The sequence below is a fragment of the Vidua chalybeata genome, chromosome 23, assembly GCF_026979565.1.
Source record: "Vidua chalybeata isolate OUT-0048 chromosome 23, bVidCha1 merged haplotype, whole genome shotgun sequence".
NCBI classification, from domain to species: domain Eukaryota; kingdom Metazoa; phylum Chordata; class Aves; order Passeriformes; family Viduidae; genus Vidua; species Vidua chalybeata.
This window is the reverse complement of record NC_071552.1, coordinates 4,583,929-4,605,169: the sequence shown is the minus strand read 5'-3', so window position 1 is coordinate 4,605,169 and position 21,241 is coordinate 4,583,929. Positions and strand designations below refer to the sequence as shown.

Below are 21,241 nucleotides of genomic sequence, written 5' to 3'. Positions count from 1 at the left end.
GCTTAACCCTGGGTGATGTGTCATGTTAATGACTGTCTAATAAAGCCTGGTTTAAGGTTTCAAACTGTGTTGGTGTCTTTGAAACATCTCACCAGATCTGCAGCTGCAGAAGGTAAAGGTCAGTATGGACAGAGGGACACAGAGATCCAGGGGTACCAGCCAGAAGAGATGGAGCTACATCTCTCAGGGTCTGCATCTCCTCCCAAAAAAGCTGAATGCAGGAGGAGCTCATGTGCAGACAGGCCAAGAGGGCAGGTGCCCACAGGACATGGGCGAGGTGGAATTTGGAGGCACAGCTGGAGCCAGGGGGCAGAGGGAAGGGCCAGGGAGCCTGGCATGAGCAACTCATGGTGACAAGGGAGCTCGAAGTCAGCAGGCAAGCTGGGCTGAGGGTGGGTCTGACACAACACTGCACCATGGCAGGCAGGTGTGACACAGCAACAGCACACGGGGGTTCCTTGGTGTGAAATGGAACAGAAGGAGTCGTGACAGGGTCACAAACTCAGGTCCAAGCTCTGGTGTCACTGCTGGAGCTGCTGACCTCAAATACTGGAACAAGACAAAAGGCTGAACTCAGCAAAGCCCAGCATGGTCCTCAGAGATGGAATGCAACCTCAGATAATCCCATGTTAATTGGCTGACCTCAAGTAACCCCAATGACCTAACGTACCCCCAAAATGCTCTGTCAAGAGTGAGTCTGACCTCTAGTAACCCAAATGAAAGTAAGTTCGACCTCTAATAACCCAAATGTCCTATAGTTACCCCAAATAGTAATTGGTTGACCTCAAGTAACCCCCATTGATCTATAGTAATCCCCCAGTGATCTCCAGTAACCTCAAATTGCTCTGGACAGAGCAAGTTTGACCTCTGGTAACCCCAAATATGAGCTAGTTGACCTCAAGTAACCCCCCAATGACCTCTAGTAACCCCAATGACCTATAGTACCCCAAATGTTAACTGGTTGACCTCAAGTAACCTCAAATTGCTCTGGACAGAAGTTTGACCTCTGGTAACCCAAATGATCTACAGTAACCCCAAATGTTAATTGATTGAGCCAAAGTAACCCAATGATCTAAAGTAACCATAAAGTACTCTACAGAAATTGTCCCAGGTTACCTCAAATGCTAATTAGATGACCAAATAACCTCAATAAACCCCAAGAGTTAGCCCTTTCCAGCTCTCCTGGAGCCCCTTTAGGCACTGGGAGGGACTCAAGTCTCCCCAGAGCCTCCTCTCCTCCAGCTGAACAGTCCCAGCTCTTCCAGCCTGGCTCCAGAGAAGAGTTCCCATTTCCTGAGGGGTATTTGGAGCAGAAGATGCTGAGGGGACAGATGGCTCAGTCCAGAGTCATGGGGCACCAGCACAGCCAGCCCCAGCACCAGCCACCTGATGGACACCTGCCCTGATCCCACCCAGAACATCCCCACAGCATAATCCACTCAATTAACAGGAAAAAAATCATTTTATTTTTGACCAGAGAGAATGGAAGCCTTTGTAATTCCCCACCCAACAGTGTTCTGTCCCCTCCACTGATTCTATCCGGGCTGGCTGTGGCACCCTGGCACAGCAGTGTGTGACCACCAATCCCTGGGCTGTCCACCAGCACATTCCTGAAGCAAAATAAAGCTGGGAATTGCAATTCCCCAGACTGGCAGCAACTTTGGAGCTTACACATCTCAGCCTTTTTGTGGGGTATTAATAATGGCAGGTGGCAACTTGAAGAATGATGAAATGAGGTGTGAGCTGCTCCTTTGAGCCAAAAAGCATTGCTGGTGGCAGACACGAAAGAGCAGTTGGACAGATTCACCTGCCCTTCCAAGTTCCTCTAATGCACAAAAGTAGATGTGGGGTAATGACTTTCTCTCCTGTACAAAAGACCTGGTTCAGATATATTTATACTCCCTGAATACAGCACTGCCTCCTTCTCCTCTCCTTACTAATTTCCACTCCTAATATCTCCTAGTTTTGTCAGATTACTGGTTTGTGTGCACAAATAAACACAGAAAATCACTGCAATCACAGACACTCCACAGCAATAGGTAAACAGGGTAAAGATGCTATTTCTTACTTTTTTTTTTTTTTTTTTTTTTTTGCATATGTTTTATTGACTCTCTTTTTGAAAAATTCAAATATTTGTAGTGAGGCTCTGGCACAGGTTGCCCAGAAAAGCTGTGGCTGCCCCTGGATCCTTGGAAGTGTCCAAGGCCAGGCTGGATGGGGCTTGGAGCACCCTGGGACAGTGGAAGGTGTCCCTGCCCATGGCAGGGGGTGGAACTGGATGAGCTTTAAGGTCCCTTCCAACCCAAATCATTCTGTGATTCTATGACTTGTGTTTTAAGTGTTTTAAGTTAAGCAGTCTTTAAATATTGAATCAGGGCTCTTATTCTTAAAGACATAATTGCTTTCCCTTGCTTTTATGTATTTAGTCTGAAGCTGCTGATTCTTAAGAGAGTGCACAATAAAGCATGAAAAGATTTTATCTCTCTATAGAATAATTGGTTTAAATCACATCTAACACTTGGTATTTTAACTTATTTTCAGTTAACTCACCCAATCATCAATCAAAAAGATTACATACTAGAAATGAGACCCTGAACACTGGAAAAATGCAGATGGCATCTTTTATAAAACAACTACATCTCTCTTTATTCCAATAGCTCTTCAATGGAAAGGGCTAATAAAAGGTCCCAGAGCTCCCAGTTTGGAAAGGGGGCTTGGGGGAATTTCCCTTGGTGACTGAAGGACACGCTGCACAAGAGATGTAAAGATCCAGGTTTGGATTTTTTTTTTTCCCTATCTCCATATATAAATAGCAAGTACAAAATGCAACATGCTCATCAAAAAGTGAACCCAGACATGAAGTCTTTAAATAAAAGAATTAGCAGATTTTCAACCACTTGTGCTCCTCTCCCCTTTGGCAGAGGCTGGTAGAGACTGTCCAAGAAACACCACGCACATACCCAAATAGAAGCTCTCCACAGAGCCCATCTTTTCCACTCTCCCCTGTGTTTCCAAGAAGCTGCAGTTTTGACAGACAAGCTGTTGAATTTCACAACATGTTCACAAAATGAAAAAAGCGCAATCCTTGAGAAGGGATGGAATCCCACCTGCTTAAATTCCTTTTTGAGCTCACTCCATGGCCTGCTCCTCACTGTTCCAGTGTGTTTCACTCAATATACTCTTGAAAGATGGGGGGGAAATAGAATATGAATATTTGCCTTTTTCTCCATTAAAAGTTATGAATTTAAAATAGCTTTAGGTATCCTGAGTGTTCACACAGCAATATCCAAAGGATGTGCCAATATCCTTTCAAAGACAAATTTAGGCTTCACTGTTGGTGCAGGTAAATACCCACATGAAAACAAATGGAACATCTTAAGTTTTAACTTCTCCTTCCTAATGCTTTTTCCTGCTGTCTCACTAGTAAATATTTTCTTAATCTTCCTTTTATAAAACAAGGATTAGAGGAATGTTAGTATTCCACTGAACAGGGCATTACTAACAGGAGTTGCTACAAGGCAAGGAGAGCCACAGGATTGGGTTCCTACGTCTCACTTTTTATGGATGATTTTTAATATCCCTGTTTTGCCATCTATGCAATCACCTCTAATGTACTTCAGCCTGCTGGACGTGTTTGTGGGATTAATTTATTAAAACAAGGTGAAATTTTGTTTTCTCTGCATGTTGGCATCAATTAATAACCATTGTGAGAGGATTGCTGTGCTGTCACGGGAGGAGTGTGTAAAGAGCAACACTAACTGCTGAGAGAAGGAAAAATGCCTGAAAACAGATGCTGTCAAATAAAAGATAACCACGTAATAGCTTGGAACAAAACCAAAAATCCCTAATCCAGTCCCCTTCTGAGTAGAGGGAGTTACCTCCACTGCAACTTTTTCTTTAGTCTGGTTTCAAGTCATGGAAAAAAGAGACTTAGGTGATGTAATTTTGCCTCACATCAGAGAAAGAGTAAGTGTAAGACTGCCAGCAGGACAGGGAAACAGAAAAAAATGGATATTGGGAAAACTGAATTGGAAATGTAATGTACTTATTTTTGTACTAAATATCATAAATACAATATTTACTACATACAGTCATAGAATCATCAAGGTTGGAAGAAACCTTTAAGAGCATCAAATCCAACCATCAATTCAGCAGTGCCACTGTAACTGCTAAACCCCTAAAACATGTATATATAAAATACCTTACATACATTGTAAGTTATATATTGTACTATGTAAAAACGAATAATGCATACTAGATATTCTGTAATTTATATACTGTGAGTATAATACATAATAAAGAATAATATGCTTATATATAATAATATATGTCAACAAGACACTATTATTAAATATATGAATAACAGTTGTTTTCATATATATATTTATTATTGATATATTATTATTAATAATAATATGTACAACATTGTGTCTGTATCATATTATATATAGTCTATTATACTATACTGCACTATACTGGATATTGGGAAGATTTCTTCACCAAAAAGTAAAACAGAAGAGAACAGAAGCAGTGGAGAGGGAACAGAACCCAGAGCTTTGACCCAAAGAGAAGAAATCAGGCCAGGGCAGGGGAGAACTGGTTGGACTAGAAAGGCCTGGACCAGCCCCTACCCAACCACAGCCCTGCAGAACACAACAGAGCAGAGTGGAGCGGAGAACACCTGAGTGGGCCAGCCAGCCCCACAACCAAAGCCAAAGACGTGCCCCTCCCACCACCCCAAAACACCAAGCAACCCCAGGCCCCCCCTACAGCGCAAAGCTTTGCTCCCACTGTCCATCCAAACTCCAAGCTAGTATGGAAACTCTTCTCCCTCTCAACATCTCTTTGAGCCTTCTACCTGACTTCCATCCTCTTCCTCCTGTGGGGGAAGGCAGGCTCCTGCTGTTCACCCTTGGATCGTGACAGCTCTCTCGGCTTGTCAGAATGCCAAAGGGACGTGCCACAGGTACACGTCACCTGCCTCAGTGACAGCTGCCCTTGATGACACCGTTCCTCAGACACCTTCCTTCCCTGGCCACCTGAATCACCCAGGCTGATGTCACCCGTCCTGCTACTGCCAGTACAACGTGATCACTGCTGGCAGTCCTGCCAGCAGCAAACAAGGGAAAACCGCCACACCGTGCACCCAGAGCGTGTTCTCACCTGTCCCAGGCTCCCTGCTCACCCCTGTGCTGCAGCAACACCAGGGCTCAGCCGACTGTGGCCAACTGTGCTGTGCACCCAGTGTCGGGCTGGTACAGATCTCATCCTCTGAGCATCCTCTGGCAGGGCCTTACTGCTCGGGGCTTGTGCTGTTTGGCACCTCGATGGACCAGGAACACCAAATACAGCCAGCTCTGCTCCATCACTCCACCGCTGGCCATCTGCCAGCCTCCTTCTCTTCATCCTCCTCATCATGCTCTTCAAACTCCTCTTCATCCTCCTCCTCCTCTTCCTCTTCTTCATCCTCCTCCTCTCCAAATGCTTCCTCTTCACTCTCCTTCTCTTATTCATCCTTGTAACCTCACCTTACTGTAAAAAACTAGGCACCTACCATAGAGGATGATGCTGGCGTTGGTGTTGCCCAGCTTGTTCGTGGCCACGCACGTGTAGTTGCCGTAGTCCTTCTCCGAGACGTTGAAGAAGGTCAGCGTGGACAGGCGGCCCTTGCTCTCGATCCGCACTCCCTCCAGCCCGTTTGCTAACCTGCAGAGAAACACGGATAGCAGTGCTGGGAGAACTGGGCTGGGGTGGATCTTGCCCCTCCTTGGGCACTCCTTTGCTTCCCACCAGCCAACACCACTATACACCCACATGTTCCCCCACTGGACTTGTGCATCGCAGGTTTGAAGAAAAATTCTCCATTCCACTCTCCATCCCATAACCGAGCCTGACCCATGTGTCCCACAGCCACCATCCCAGGGAGAAACAACTCTGGGATATCCTCAGCCCTTAGCTGAGCACCCACCAAAATGAGTTGACCCCAGCCTTTTTCCACATGATGGCCTCAGGCACTGTCACCCCCCTCTACCTCCTCACCTTGTCAGCCCAAGGCTACTTTCCCATCCTCCACCCCCTCTGCAGCCCCTCACCTGGTGTCCTCCTTGAACCACTGAAACTCTGCCACGGGGACGGCCGAAGCCTCGCACTGCAGGATGCCCTTCTGGCCCACCGAGGCGCCCGTGTTCTTGGCGTTGGAGATGTACGGCGGGTCTGCAGAGACATCTTGCTGTGTCACACTGGGCCACGTGCACCCACCCCCCCACCACTCCCCTGTGCCCTGCACTCACAGTTGACGGTAACTTTGACTTTCCGCACGTCCGGGACGGCCACATCGTTGACGGCGCTGCATTCGTACTCCCCGGACTGCTCCCGTGTGATGCCCGTGATCTCCAGGTACTCGTCCTCACTCACAAAGGTCTGCCCTGGGGGATGTACTGAACGTGTGGCACCGTCACCCATGGACACCAGGAATTTCCCCGTGCCCCTGCCCCGACACCCCCTGCCTGGGGATCTGACATCCCCTTCACCCAGGAAGCACTTGACAAGCATCCTCAGCCCCATCCCAGGCCACACCAAAAGGTCAGCACCTCTGACTGTGAGTCACCTTAATGCCACCCTGACCACCTCTATGGGGACAGCCATGCATCCCACACAGGCCAGGATGGCCCCTCCTCAGACCCAGGCAGTTCTTCCACCGAGCAAGGGCTCACCTTTCCCGGAGAGGTGCCGCCACGTGACGGTGGGCTCTGGTCTCCCAAAGGCCAGGCACATGAGGGTCACGCTGCTGCCCTCATTCACGGTGATGTCTGACGAGATGTTGACAATCTGGGGGGGCACTGCAAGGCATAAAGGCCACCAAAGACACATCAACACACCAGCTTGTCAGGTACAGGTGGGAGGCCCCAGCCATGAGACCTGTCCCATCGTGTGACGCTGGTGTCCACTCCATTGCCCTGTCCAGTCAGCAATTCCATACCTCCAAACCAGTATCTTGGACTGGAGCCAAGCATGGATCTGGGGTTTGGAGGGGTCCACTCACTGTGCCAGCCCCCCCACTCCATGGCCGAGACCCCGATAACCAGCTCTCGTTATGGCCTGTGACAAGGCTCATATTTTAGCATATTTATTAAAGCTGTTTAAATTACTGAGCGTCTGCTCCTTCAATACCGGCCAGGGTGATTTATATTGCTCTATCCCCAGATACTCCATCTAATAAATAACTTGGCAATCTCCGTACCCATAAATATCCCTGGCCATGGCAAAAAGCAATTAAAGCTCACTTGCCGATGCTGCTTCCTGGCACTTTGGGCTGTCGGACACAACCCCCTAAAGGGTCTGCACCCCAGGGAGCAAATGAGGCCACATTTAACAACCCTCCCCAAATGAAAAACCATATGTACAAGGCCAGAAAGGATGCCCTGTGCCCCCTCCCCAAGCACACAACATGCTGAAAGCCCAGGTCAAGTGGCATCAGATGCCCAACCCTCGTACCCAGGGCTCTCCTGCAGCGTTGGGATTCCAGGATAATCACCTGAAAACCACTGTGGCCAGCATCAGCACTGCCTGCAAGGGAAAGTGGGGCTGCCTGGCTCTCCTCACACCCCCAGGGAAGCTCTCCTCACACTCCCAGGGAGGTTCTCCTCTCTCCTAGCACGGGGGAGGCAGCACAGCAGGATGAGCCATGGCAAAGATGCAGTGAGGGTTTTGCAGCCCTATGGGTTCTGCAAAGCAGTAAATTTCCCAGCAACTTGACACATTAATATAGAAGTACAGTCTGTTATAGCAGAGGGAGATTGTCTGAGTCCTTCAGGGGAAAGCAGCAATCCAAAAATGAAAAGTGTGTGCCGGCAACTGCTGGAAAACGTAGTTAACATTTGGAGCAGAACTGGCCAGCTCCGACAGCGCAGCCACAATGAGCTCCAGGAAGGCTGTAAATGGCCCTTCCTCACTCAGACAAGATAACACTTATCCATATTACCAGCATCCTTGCACCTCTTCCCTCCAGTAACAGCACCTCAAACTGGTACCAGGAACACGTGAAAACTACAAGAACATCCAGGACAAAGCTTCCCACAACTGGGCATTTTTCATCTGCTCCTGAGCTCTGCAAACCATCCCTCTTTGTGAGCAGTTTTGGTCCGAGATGACACCACCGTTGTTAGTGGATGTTGATACCTTGGGATGCCACCCCTGCTCCAGATGGTGGCCTGTCTCTTCCTTGTGTGATTTTGCCTGCAGATGCTGGACTAGAGCATTCGTGTGTGGTGCAGGGCATCAGCAAAATCACAGTCATCATTCTATCCTTGCCCTCCCAGACACCTCCAGTTCAAGGCTGACATCCCTTTCCTGTTTCCTGAGTCCCAAACCATGAGTACAACATGAGACTGAGAAACTGGTGCTCTGGGCACAGATGTGAGCCTGTCCCCCACCTGGGCACAGAAACACTTTCACTCCTGTGGAAAAAATTACCACTACCCATAACCACTACAGTCCCAGTGCTCCCATCTGGAAAACCTCAAGCCATACAAATCCATGTATCAGCCTGAAAGCCCTTCCCTTAGCAAAGGATGCTGACACAGACATGCCAGCGGGTCTCACAGTGGGGAACTGCATTTACTGAACATCCAGAGGCCAGGGAAGCACGGCTGTGCTTGCACTGCCTGCCCTAATCCAATCAGGAATGCCCCTGTGAGCCAGCAGGGACCTGCAATGGAGGGACACCCATGGACAACATGGGGACCCCACTGGGCAGGTCGATACCTGTGACTGCAATTGTTGCCTACAAGGTTACCAGGACTTGAAGAAGGACATCAAAAGACCTTGATTACATTTTTATAGATCCCACTGACTGGGCTGTCAAGGATGATGTCTCAAGGACACACTGGTTTGCCATGGGAGGAGCGGGTGGAAACTAGAGCCACTTAGGGATGCAGGCAGGGTGAGTTTGATGGCAAACATGACATGTGGATAAAGGCAGCCCACAACCACACCCTGTCAATACCATGAGACAGGCATGGCCAAGGCATGGCCGCCCTGACAAGCACATCCCACCAAAGCTGCCTTGTCTCAAGGTGGTGACAGCTTGGGATTGGTGCTGGGCGTGGAGTCCAAAGGCTCTCCCAGCCCCCATAGATTTCACTCGGTCCCCTCCCAGGTCAGGCAGCCCTGCTAATGCCTTGCAGCCCACCAGCATGACTGTGGGTGCTGTTCCTAGTCCTTTACCTGCTGACAGCATTCCTTTCCCTAAATTACCTTTGGTTCTCTACATTTCCCTCCCTCTGCTCTATACAGCTGCAGTGAGAAAAACAGGGCAGAACACCATCTCTATCCCCTTTTATCCATAGTCCTTCCTCATAGAAGTCTACAACTACAAGCAAATTGAATAAAGAATAAATCCCGAGGAAGTGACGAGCGGCATGGTCTCACCGGAGCGACAAGCGGCGCGCAGAGGTTTTCGTCAGCCCTGCGTAATATTAATCACAGGGAAGTTAATGCATAGGGTTTGGTAAGCCAAAAAATACATTTGCACTGTAATTTCTTGTTTGTTCGGAAAGCCGGCGAGAGAAATTGAATGTGAAAGCGATGCCACTAAATTCAATAACAATAAGCCCGTGATTTATCTCCATCCTTTACCACTCGAGACCTGCACTGCCTGATGTGCCAATCCACGCTCTCCATGGGACCTAGGCACGTCCCAGTGTCTGCCACCATCTGTGGGGACTGTGAGGTGCTGTCCCTCCCCCCACCTCCCAGACTGGGTCATGGGATCACACCTTGGTGACACCGCCACGTCCTGTGTAACACTCGGGATATCTGTGGGACTCTTCCCAGTATGTTCCATCCCGCCATCTGCTCCGGGCACCAGTGCTGGTTTTGTACTCATTGTCCCATCTGGGGACAAAGGCAACAGGAAAGCTCGGATTTGGCGAGCCACTACCAGACACCCAAGCATGAGGAGGGATGGTCACTGCCCACAGGGACGCCTCTTCCCTGCTAAGCCATGCGGGGAAAAAACAGCACCTCGGGAATCGCTGCGTGATCGGTGGCTGCACATGGCGGTGACGCACACGACCGTGTGCAGGCTGACTCATCCCCGGCTGCTCCGGAGCGCCGATCCCTACTGGAGCCACTCGCCGCCGTGGCCCTGGATTATTTTTAGCTGCCAGATCATTACTGCTGCACGCCTCGGAGCGGAGAGCCTGCATGAGCACAGTGGCTGACACATGCAGCTGATGTCCCTCCTCCACATCATTAGCTCCTAATCCATTAAAAGAGATGTCTTCCTACACTGCTGATAAGGGGAGATGACGGATAACCATGGGATCCTCAAACTGCCAGGCAACAGCCACTTGTCCACCTCTACTTGGGGGACAGGTCCCCATAGGGACAGCAGAGAGGGACATCTCATCTTTGGAGCTCTGAAGCCTCCATGGACACTGTCACACCTGCAGCACATTGTGCTTCTGCCCTGGCACCTCCCTTTCCATCGCCTCTCCCACACCTCCTGTTTTGGGGAGATGCAGCATTCATGCAGCTCCCTCACCTCTCCAGCTACAGTGTCCAGCTGTGTCCTGTGACAGGTGGTGCTGTCACCAGCAGGGAGAGGGACTGCCACCCTGGCAGGGGTCGGATGCCTGCAGGAGATGACACTGCCTCCCTTCCCAGCACCCCGGCTGCCTATAGCCCCAGGCATCTCCAGCTGTGCACAAGCCTCCCCGGCACAGGCAGGATGGGGCTGTCAGAGGTGTCACTGTGCAAGGTCTCATTAGCGTACAGAAAGTCAGCACAAAGGAGGCAAATATGCTGAAAACTCACATTTTGCCTGTGCTTTCCATCTCCTTCACTGATGAGAAGCACAGTAGGGTGGCACCGGGGCCTCCTCCAGCCCCTGCGTGTCTGCTGAAGGCACCAGCAATACAAGACCTTCCCCAGAACAGCTCCTGTTTGGGGCTGATGTCCTTAAATGGGGCACCTGAGAGCCAGCTGCTGGCTGGCAGGTGGAAATGAATGTTTCTCCTCTCTCTAGCTCATTGATTTTGTGGTGCAGGAGATACCTATAAGGACACACAGAGTAACCCTGTGCAAATGCACCTCAATGTTCCCATGGGGGAAGTTACTGGGGCAAGGAGGTGACATCCAGAGTTTTAACAACATGTTGCTTCTCGGCAGTGATGATGATCACCTCTGATCGAACCGTTCTGGTGACAGCCCAGTCTGAGAGGCTCATCAGAGCTGATTTTATTGAGATAATGGATTAAGCACTTCTAAAAGCTACGGTTTGGTCAACAAAATGATTTCTGTCAAATTTCCCTGCCAAGCAAGCTGTGCATCATGGCCTCACATTTTCTACAGACGCTCCGTTTTAGTAACATCTTCCTTTTCCCTTTGCTTGGGGTCTTGAACACCCCCTTTTCACCCCCAGTAAAACACCCTCTGTGGGATCCCACTCTCTGCGGGATTTACAGGAAGGAAAAATGAAATACAGGCACTGAGCACCCTTTTCCAGGTGGAGTCACCCGACTGCTCGCAGTGCTTCCTTTTTCTCCAAGTTTTCATGTTGAGACAGGGAAAGCAATAAAACCAAAACTCACAGTGTTATACCTACTGTGTAACCACCTGTCAGTAAATTTATGAACAATTAGGAAGTGAGAGTGCTTCCCAGGGAGCTATTTGTGCACGAGCTAAAACGTTCTTTCTGTTCGGAAATATAATGGGGAAACAACTTCACCAGTTCTCCCTCCTCTTCCCCAGTTTTGTTTTTTTGCAGTAATTAATCATCTGTTGCTGCTGGTCCCTGTGGCACATCCTGATAACTCCTTTTCACCAGTTTCAGGCAGCTTTGAGACTGGGAGCCCAAGGATGCCGTCAGGTGGACCCCATCCTGTCCCTTTCCCATTCTCCCACTTGGATTTTGGGTTGGCATGGCATAGCAGGCAATTTAGGGACAGTGGCAATTAGGGACAGTTCCCATTGGGCAGTGTGTGCTGTTTTCTGCCTGCCAGTCCGACTCTTCCTCCTTCCAGACCTTCCCCCTCTCCCTGCCCTCACTCTTTCATTGCTCTTTCATTTCTCCCCTTTGCTGCCTCCTGCCCTTTTGATGCTCCGGTGCTTTTTTGTGTGCACACATTTCCTTCTCTCTTTCCTTTGTTCTAGGGACTCTGGGCTTTTCTTCTCATCCTTTTTTTTTTTTTTTTTTTTTTTTTTTTTTTTTTTTTTTTTGTCCCTCTAGTTGCTTCCTTCTTCAAACTTTGCTATTCCTTCCAGATTTTCTTTGGGCTGCTTTGTCTTTGAATTCACTATCACATTGCTCCTGCATCACCTTCATTTGGCCGTTTTCACTCTCTTGTCCATCCTCTGCCCCTTCAGGGAGGAAGGAAGGTTGAGATAGGAGTCTGGCTGCAACTTTTCATCCAACCTTTTCTCTTTGGAGAAAAAGATCTCAACTGAGATCAAAAAAGATCTCAATAAGGTCTCAAATGTGGCCCTTTGAGAGCCCTAAGGAGCCAGTTGTTATCACAAGGGAAAAATAAAAGACTCAGTTTGGTTTTGAAACACTCATGGAGAAGCTACATCTACATTGGTGCTGCTTTGAGAGGTGGCGAGTGAGACACAGGACCAGCTCCAGGAGAGCATCCCTGGGTGCATTTGGGTAACACACCCTGTAAACAAAGGCCATGGCCCTTCAAACCCTGTCCTGGTTCCCAGGGTGAGGAAAGCAGCAAACATCAGGATAGCAAATGGATTGTGCCAACCAGAAACGAGAGAAACAATGCCAACAGCTGGGAGAGGCTTCAGTATGGCAAGTAGGATTAAGGCAGTACTGGGAAGGGTTCTTCAAATGACTCAGAAACAGAGGACATCTGAGAAATACCAAAGACCACTGTTAGGTAGGGATGGCCAGTACCAATGTTCACCCCCAAAATCTTCACCACAAGGGATCCCAAGCTCACAGCCTCCACCAAAACACTGACCCTGAGCTCCACGTTTCAGGCTGAAGTACAACCTGGAGCAGCCCAAGCCATGAAGGCAGGGCTGTGTCCTGCCTACGGTCTGCCACACTCCTCAGTCCAAAAACCATCCTGGAGCATGACGCCATTAAGGTCTCCCAGCTCCTCTTTGCAAGCCTGCACCTCCCAGAAGCTCTCCCTCTCCCCCTTTCTGAGAAGTGGCCTTTGCACTGCTCACCCCAGAAGCAGGAGCTCACCAAGGTCCACCCCACTTCAGCTCCACTCCAGCCTTTATGACAAGAGGACGACAGGGTGGCTCATCTTCTGCTTATAAAATCTTAAATGCCTGTTCTCTCTTAATCCCAAACTCTCCCCAGAACACACCAGCGTGCCATAAACACCACATATATCTCTAAAAGCATCATCCCTTCGTCATGAGGCAGCTCCTGACAAAAAGAGGAAAAGGGAGACAAAAAAAACCTCTCTGGCTTCCTGCCATCTACGCTCTTATAAACCCTGTTAACGGCTGTTGCAATGAACCAATGCAAGAGACATATTAATAGTGCTACTAAGAGACACATTTACTGTTGACGGCGACTCCCTGGCAGATTTATTGCTGGGTTGCTGGGAGGGATGGCTGGGCCCTTCAGTAGCACAATTAAAACCCAATTGAACATGGGCACAAAGAATCAATACTCTCTCCGGCCAACTTATAGTTTTGCAAAATACAAATAGAAATTAATTGACCTGAATATAGTTGCTAACTGGTCATTGCTGCTTGTTTGGCATCCTGCTGGAACAGTGAGGGCAAAAAACAGAAGACAGACCTAAACCTCAATTTTGAGGCCAGAAACAGGGCTGTGCTGCCATCCCTGTAAAGTGTGCGCTCTGCTTGCAGTAATAGGCCAGGACTAAATCCATCTTTGGAAAATCATTCCTTTCCTCTCAGCACTAAGCAAAAGACTGCATGTTGTTCACCCTCACAAAAAGAACAATTTAGCCACCAAGGAACTGCAGTGGAGCTGAATGACAGAATGGCTTGGGTTAGAAGTGACCTTAAAGATCATCTTGTTCCGTCCTCTGCCATGGGCAGGGACACCTTCCACTAGACCAGGTTGCTCCAACCTGACCTTGAACACTTCCAGGGATGGGGCAGCCACAGCTTCTCAGGGAAACCTATGCCAGGGCCTCACCACCCTCACAGGAAGGAATTTCTTCTTTACATCAAGCCTAATTTTCCTGTCTTTCAGTTTGAACCCATTATTCCTTTTAACTGCAATTCCTGATGAAGAGTCCCTCTTGACTTCTTTGTAGCCTCCTTCAGATACTGGATGGCTGCTATGGCATCTCCACACAAACTTCTCTTCCCCAGGCTGAACCGGGAACAGAGCACAGGAGGATTTGCCTCTCTCATCACCACCATCAAAGGCACCTACAGATGGATTTTCTCAGCTGGGCAAACAGTGTGGTTTGAGCTTAACACATTGAAAAGGAAGTACAGACACTGCTCAGCATGGACCACTTGAACTGTGCCTGCACCCCCAGTTCCTCTCTCGCCTCCCTCCAGCTGTGCAGAAGTGACACCGCTGAGAACCACAGTCATCACTGTGGTGGGAGCAATTCAACAGGACTTGCTCACACCAGGAAAAAAACTTTCCCCAGCACAGTTAGGAATGCCTCACCACTAGACTGTCACTCTGGACACAAACTCTCTCTCACCTTCACCTGGCTGTGCCTGGCAAGTGCCTGCATCACCCTGAGAAAGGGGTGAGGGCAGTGGGTGCTGAGCATCGCCGCCAGTTCACCTGATTTCATTAGGTGCAAAGCACTCGGATACTTCACCGGTGTTGACTGGATGGATTAGCACGATTAGAGAGCAGACAGGATAAACAGATTAAACCTCACAGATGGACAGCTCACACACAGCTCAGAAAGAAGGAGAGGGACAGCTCCGAACAAGGGGATGGAGGGATGTTTCCAATGGATCTCTGCTCCCCCCTCTTCCCAAGGTGAGCACTCCCCTTCTTCACCACAGCCTGGTGCACACTACCTGGGGTTTCCCAATACATTCCTGCAGCCACCAGGAGGAAAACCTGTTGGATGGGTAACCACAATCAGGAAAACCTGTTGGATGGGTGACCACAATCAACCCCTGCCTCTAGCCAATGAGAAAGGTACATAAATGCATACATAACTCTGTTGGGGGCTTCTCAAAGACTGTCGAGGCTGAGAAAGTTTTCAGATTTGCTCATTGCAAAATCAATACCCATCAGCTGTTTGAAATTAAAGGAAAGATTAGGTCCTGGTTTTATACACGCTTTATTGTATTCCGAGAGCTTTCTACTCAGCCAAATAAATCTTCTTTAAGAGGATTAGGAAACTTTCATTATCTTTATCTAACCTGAACTAACATTAACTCTGAAAAATTAATCTAGAGACCGGACAAAAGCTGGTAGCTGGTGCAAAGCCGCAAGAATCCAGAGGCAGCATCCATCCATCAGAGAGCTACTGGCCCCTCTGATCTGCCAGCACCTGGATCCCCCCATCAGAAGAGCCTCAGGACACTGCTTTGCAGCCCAACAGCATCTGCTATACTGATACTTGCCTATGAAGCCCTGTGCCAAGAGCCCTTCATGGCCCCACAGTGATGTTGACCTCTCTCCCAAAACCATGGAGCCCTGTGCTGCTGGTCTCTGCTCCTCCTCTGTGCCTGGCAGCATGTTGCTTTTGGCCCTCCTGAAGCATCTTCGAATGCGTGCTTGAGCAGCTTAATAACGAATCCCTGATGGAGAGAGCTGAGCAACATGGTTCCAAGCAGTGGAGACAGGTCAAATTCGCAGCACGGACAGGCAAAGGGGGAATAAAGAAGAGCTCAGCAGCCCCACTGCCAGCTCTCAGGTGTCCTCTGCCCCATGTGATGACTGTACAACACAGCAAGGCTGAGACAATGCACGCTCATCTCCTCCCTGGTATGGTGGGCACTTGTCCACACCACTGTTCCCATGCCATGCAACATCTGAAGCAGCTAATGCTGGCTTCAACTCAACTACCAAGAGAGCCTCCAAACCCTTCCCAAGTCCAGGCAGCCTTCCAGATCAAACCATCCAGCAACAGCATGAGGCACATTCTGACCTACCTTGCACGATGAGATGGACGCGTGAAGTCTTGGGGTGATTGTCTGTCTGCACAGAGCAGGTGTAGGGGCCCTCATCGTATATGTCCACGTTGTGTATCTTGATGCTGTACTGAGTCTTGGTGTTGGACAGGATGACCACACGGTTGTCTATAGACCACTTGTCATTGCCGGCATACAGGATGGTGCTGCGGTTCAGCCACGCTACCCGCGTGACCCGGTCATCCACAGTACACCTGGAGGGGACACACAGAGGGTCACACACCTGGAACGGGACACACACAGAGCATCCCGGGTCCCAAAAAGGGATGGGAGCAGGATGGGAGTGCGACTCCCCAGCTCTGCCAGCATGGAGATGCTGCACGCTGTGGCCATGCTCCCTGTTTCCATATCCCCCATCGTGTGAGATTTCACATAAACAGTGGGCCCGCCAGAAATAAAACCTCCCTTTTTCTTTCACACACAACTAGGGAACCACAGACAAAATTCCCATTGTTTGACCTCTGCAAGCCAGGCAGACCATCTCTAACCTCCTTCTCACCCACCTCCACAGCCCCCCTTGCTTTCACTGTGCACTGAGAATTCCAGATGAAGCTGTAAAATGTGCTGACAGTTCAGCTTGTCGGCACAGCCCTCGAGCCATCCCCGGGGTGATAAACACCCCCACTGCTGGGGACAGGGGCCACAGCACACGCACAGGGAGAGGGGAAGAAGAGAAACAGCCGGAGACGGCCAAGCTAGCACATGGGAAAGGGAAGGGAACATTTGGATAAGCAGCTGTAAATCCTACAAGTGCCTTGAAAACACAACGCGGTCGTTTCCATTATTTATTTCCTGCCTGGCTCCCACCCTCCCTGCTCTGAGACGTGCAGGAGCTCGGCAGCTCTGGTCCACAGCGCTGAGTTACACTTGGCAAAGAATGGGATGGGGGGGAAGGAAATTAAAATGTTCTTGGAAAACATGGCTTTTTCATGCTCTTTGATAGATCCTTCTCCATCTATCTACGTGTGGCCTTCTCTGCTGCTGCCGTGGTATCTGCAGCAAAAGCTCTGAGCATTTGGTTAAATTAAGAGTCCAGCATCTCTTGGGAGCTTCACCTTTGCCATCTGAGGACCAGGCTAGGGAAGCTTTCTCTTGACACGAAAAAAAAAAGGGAAAATCAAGCTAGACGTGAGCTAGTGCCAGCAGTGGCAGAACTGCCGCAGCTTTGTGCAGCCAAGATCATAGGGAAAAGGCACCTACAGTCAATCAAGGAACTCGTGTGAGTCCCTCTCCACATGCCTGTAAATTCAGAGAGCAGCTGGGAGGCTTTTCCTGTCTTCGTCCCCATTGCAGAGCCTCTCCTGCCCAGGCTCTGGGGGTGTTATATGCCTCCCTTGCTGAGATTGCAGAGCATCACCTCGATCGAGATTATTAATCGGGCCCAGGGAAGGGGCGATACTTGGCATGTTTGAGGGTCCCCGCGGGTGCTCGGTTCAGAGGAATGAGCCATATATTCTCCTGCAAACAAGTAATTTTCCCTTTGCAGGAGCTGTACGTCTCTGCCAGCCACATCACGTATGGACGCTGGGAAAGACGGATGGCCCTGCTGCGGCACCGCCGGCACGAGGGGAGCCTGCCTGGTGTCAGACATGCCCCGGCGCCAGTTCGGCTCTGCCGGACCAGGGCAGCCTTGTGCCGGCAGACAGCATTGTCCTTGTCAGGAAGCCGAGCCCACTCTTCCTTCAAATTAACTGGGGGAGAGCTAAGCACAGCCGAGTAAAGTTCGGCCCTGGGGGATTCCAGTCTAGTGGACTATTACTGCTGTCTCACTTCATTATAATGAATAATAAAGAGATACTTACACACGGCTTCTGTAAATTATTCATTGCGTGCACTGAAAAATCAGGGCAGCAATATGTAAAACAGACAACTTGCATGTCTGCGCTCATATAAATATCCAGACTACAGCCCTGTGAGGTACTCTCGGGTCCCCTCATTAGGGGTGAAGCACAAGGACTCGGGTTTGAAGTGACAGGGATGAGACGCTCGTGCTGGCGCTGAGTACGTTTGACTGTTGCTGCCCAGCTTCGACTGCTGCATATGGGATGTGCTTCCTGAGGAGTTCTGGGGCCAGTCCAGGACGCCTGAGAACTGGGGTGGTTCATTCTGCATTTACAGCTCACACTTACATCGCAGAGCTGCACTGCACGAGCACCCAGGGATGCCCCAGGTGGACACTCACAGGAGGGAGGGCAAGGACCACATCACCTTGCCTTGTCCATGCTGCTGGTGACTGGTACTGCCCTCAAAACCACTTGGAATGAGCAGGAAGCAGCAATTTGGAGACCTCTGTAACAAACCCATGCCAAAAGCAAGGAGGTAAAGGCTCCTCCTTCCCATCCCTCAAGCCCCCTCATCAGTCATTGCCACTCAATAGCAAATTTAGGACCAAGTCCCTTTGCTTTGTGCAGCATCATGCTCCTCTCCAGACCAGAGCCCAGACTGTCTCCTGCAGCTACAGACAACCAGACAAAAAAACAGCCCTCCTGTGCCTCCTGGGAATGTGTCAGAACCACCACCAGCAGAAAAGCCCCATCCATCAGCTGGCACAGAGCACATGGCATTCCTGGAGGCACCTTCTCAGCTACCCTCACTTTCCCACTGCCAGTTTTCCCGTGCCCTGCCAATTGGCACTACAAAGAGAATACTGACGGATACTCTGGCACAAGGAGCACCTCATCAGCTTCTTTACCTGTCTGGGAAAGTGATCTCCATTAGCTGCTAAGCTGACGACACTCACTTGTCTGCTGAGCCGTCTTTGCTCCCCATTTCCAATTGACCAGGATTATGATAATGTCTCCAGTAAGCAAACAGGTAAAGAGACTTCTGCAAAGTGTTTAGATAAAGCAGACAAGCTCTGTCAAAGCTGGATAATAAAGCAGGCCAGGAGGTTTTGCCTTGAAGGGATCTAATTAAAATCAAAGACAAACCCCCATTAACAGTTTCCTGAAGGCACCGTATCCATCTCCAGAAACTGCCTTACGAGTCCAGAAGGGACAAAAGACAATAAAACGCCTGTCACATGGGAGGGAAATAAACTTATCCTGGCTCTGCAGCTCACCTGGAGAAAGCCCATCAGCAAGGCAGGGGAATATCTCGGGAATGATATTGTCAGCCCCCAGCGTACGCTGCATCCCAGCTCCTCCCCACATCCCTTCTTTGCACAATGTGACCAGTCCCATCAGCTCCTCCATCTCTGCATCCGACTTATACCCTCATTGCCTTTGAGTAGAGACTTTTCACCATCTGTGAAATCTTTCAGTGCCTCCAGCCACTGCTGCTCTCCTCCAGAGTGGCTGGGGAGCTTTGGATGCCAGGCTTCGCTGGAGCTCCGGCCCCCAGTGTTCACAATGATACATGTGGCTCTTGAAGGCTTCATCTCCTGAGACCCATATTGATTCCCTCACTCTGCAGGAGGACAAGAGCTGCTGTAGGGATCCCAGTGCTCCACCAGAGATGAGGGTGATGAACCTGAACACAGCAGCATGAGAAGATGCATGAGGGTGGGAGCTGGGGGCACCAGCGCTGTGCTGTTTCCCCTCTAATTGCCCCTATTCCTCATTCTTAAATGCTAATTTTGAAGCTTGCCGTGGAATTATTTCACTTAGTGTCAACAATACAGATAGCTCCGCTGACATGCTCTTTGTGTGTGGTGGCACACAGCGCCCGTCTCCCTCCTCCTGCACCTATTAGGAGAGACCCCACATAGCTCCCACAGCAGGCTCCTTCCCAGCCCCATCAATGAACACTGACAGTGCCTCTCCTATGTGTGGGTTGAGCCATAACACCCTCCCCCTTCATCCCCTGCCTTCTCTGGCCACGTCATCGACCTTTCCTGCACTGCTGACTCAGCTGAATATGAAGGAGAAGCCTGGGACTGCCCTCAATGCTTCCCTCATGGCAAGGGAAATACTGTGTCCAGGGTCAGCACAAGTTTTCTGGCAGTAATTTGGAGGGATAAACAGCAAAAAAAGAGATGAAACCATACAGGAAGTCTTGCAAAATCCTCTGCATGGGTGCAAAATATTCTGAGGAATGGGATGCGTGGGACCCCAAGAAGTTGATGCACACCCTAAGAAACCCAGGGAACATGTTTATACCTGAAGAGCCAACACCACCAGTCCCTCTCCTTGCCAAAAGGCTGGGGGGATGGATCAACCCAAATTTGTTGTCCATTTGTTTGGACACATGCTGGGATTTTTGGGATTGTCCAGTGCAGAGCCAGGACATGGACTTAATGATCCTTGTGTGTCCCTTCCAGCCAAGGATAATTGATGATTTTAGGATTCAAACCTCTCCTGTTTGCTTGTTCAAACCAACGATGCTCTACTTTTAAACTCCTCTATGGCCCTTCAACCCCAAACTGCTTCTCTCTCCTGTAGGTAACATGTCTCGTCAGGATGACAAATGGAGATGCCAAAACCAGTTGCAAACTTGCCGGCTGACCCAGTTTTCAGAGGCTAAAATAGCTCACCCAGATCAGGAGTGAAGCCCCTCGACAGCGACTGGGTGTGCTTCACCCTGGGAAGCCTCCAACCAAAAATACCTGTCACAGGGGCAGAACAAACACCCTTGTCTTTGAGAAGAAATTGTTAATTACATTTGCCAGGGACTCCTAATGGGATTTCTCCTGCACTTCCAATATTCACCCTGGCTACACAGTTAAGGGGCACCGGATGTTTTTTACTCTGGGCGGCTGGAGCAAAGGCAGAGGAGATTTATTTGTAATCATCGGAAATAAACACATTTCTCAGAAGTAAACACAAAAGAACAGAACCTGGCTGTGCTCCCACTTCATTCAAGATGCAAATGAGAAGCAGGCCATCAAAACACTGCAGCTTCTCTAATCCTCTCCCAACAATGCAACCTGCCACATTATCTGCAGGGACAATGGCACCTGTGCCATGTGATGGCAGGTGTCATATGGCAGCTCCCGAGGGCAGGACTGCGCCACCTGAGCTTCCATCACTGCCATCCACGCTGTTTATTTGGGGGGTGGAGGGCACAAGGCACTTTGTCTTTCATCATGGTCCTGTCCACTCTGTCTCCTCTCCGAGGCACCTGCAGTGTCCCTTCTCCCCTCTCTCCCATCCTTCCCAGTGGCTGGATAGGGAGT

The 21,241-nt window shown here is 49.7% G+C and overlaps 1 protein-coding gene across 10 annotated transcripts in view; it reads right to left on the bottom strand.

Moving 5' to 3' along the window:
- The window catches only part of OPCML (opioid binding protein/cell adhesion molecule like), a 337,367-nt gene that overhangs the window by 6,909 nt on the left and 309,217 nt on the right, over window positions 1–21,241 (bottom strand). For 7 of the 10 annotated variants that reach the window (XM_053963647.1, XM_053963654.1, XM_053963648.1 and 4 more), the window contains 5 exons: window positions 16,087–16,319; window positions 6,714–6,839; window positions 6,291–6,437; window positions 6,093–6,213; window positions 5,555–5,706 (listed from right to left, as the gene is read on the bottom strand). In XM_053963647.1, coding sequence (XP_053819622.1) covers window positions 5,555–5,706; window positions 6,093–6,213; window positions 6,291–6,437; window positions 6,714–6,839; window positions 16,087–16,319 — 779 coding nt within the window. The remainder of the gene's footprint in view (window positions 1–5,554; window positions 5,707–6,092; window positions 6,214–6,290; window positions 6,438–6,713; window positions 6,840–16,086; window positions 16,320–21,241) is intronic. The other 3 variants (XM_053963651.1, XM_053963655.1, XM_053963653.1) reach the window with 1 other exon arrangement.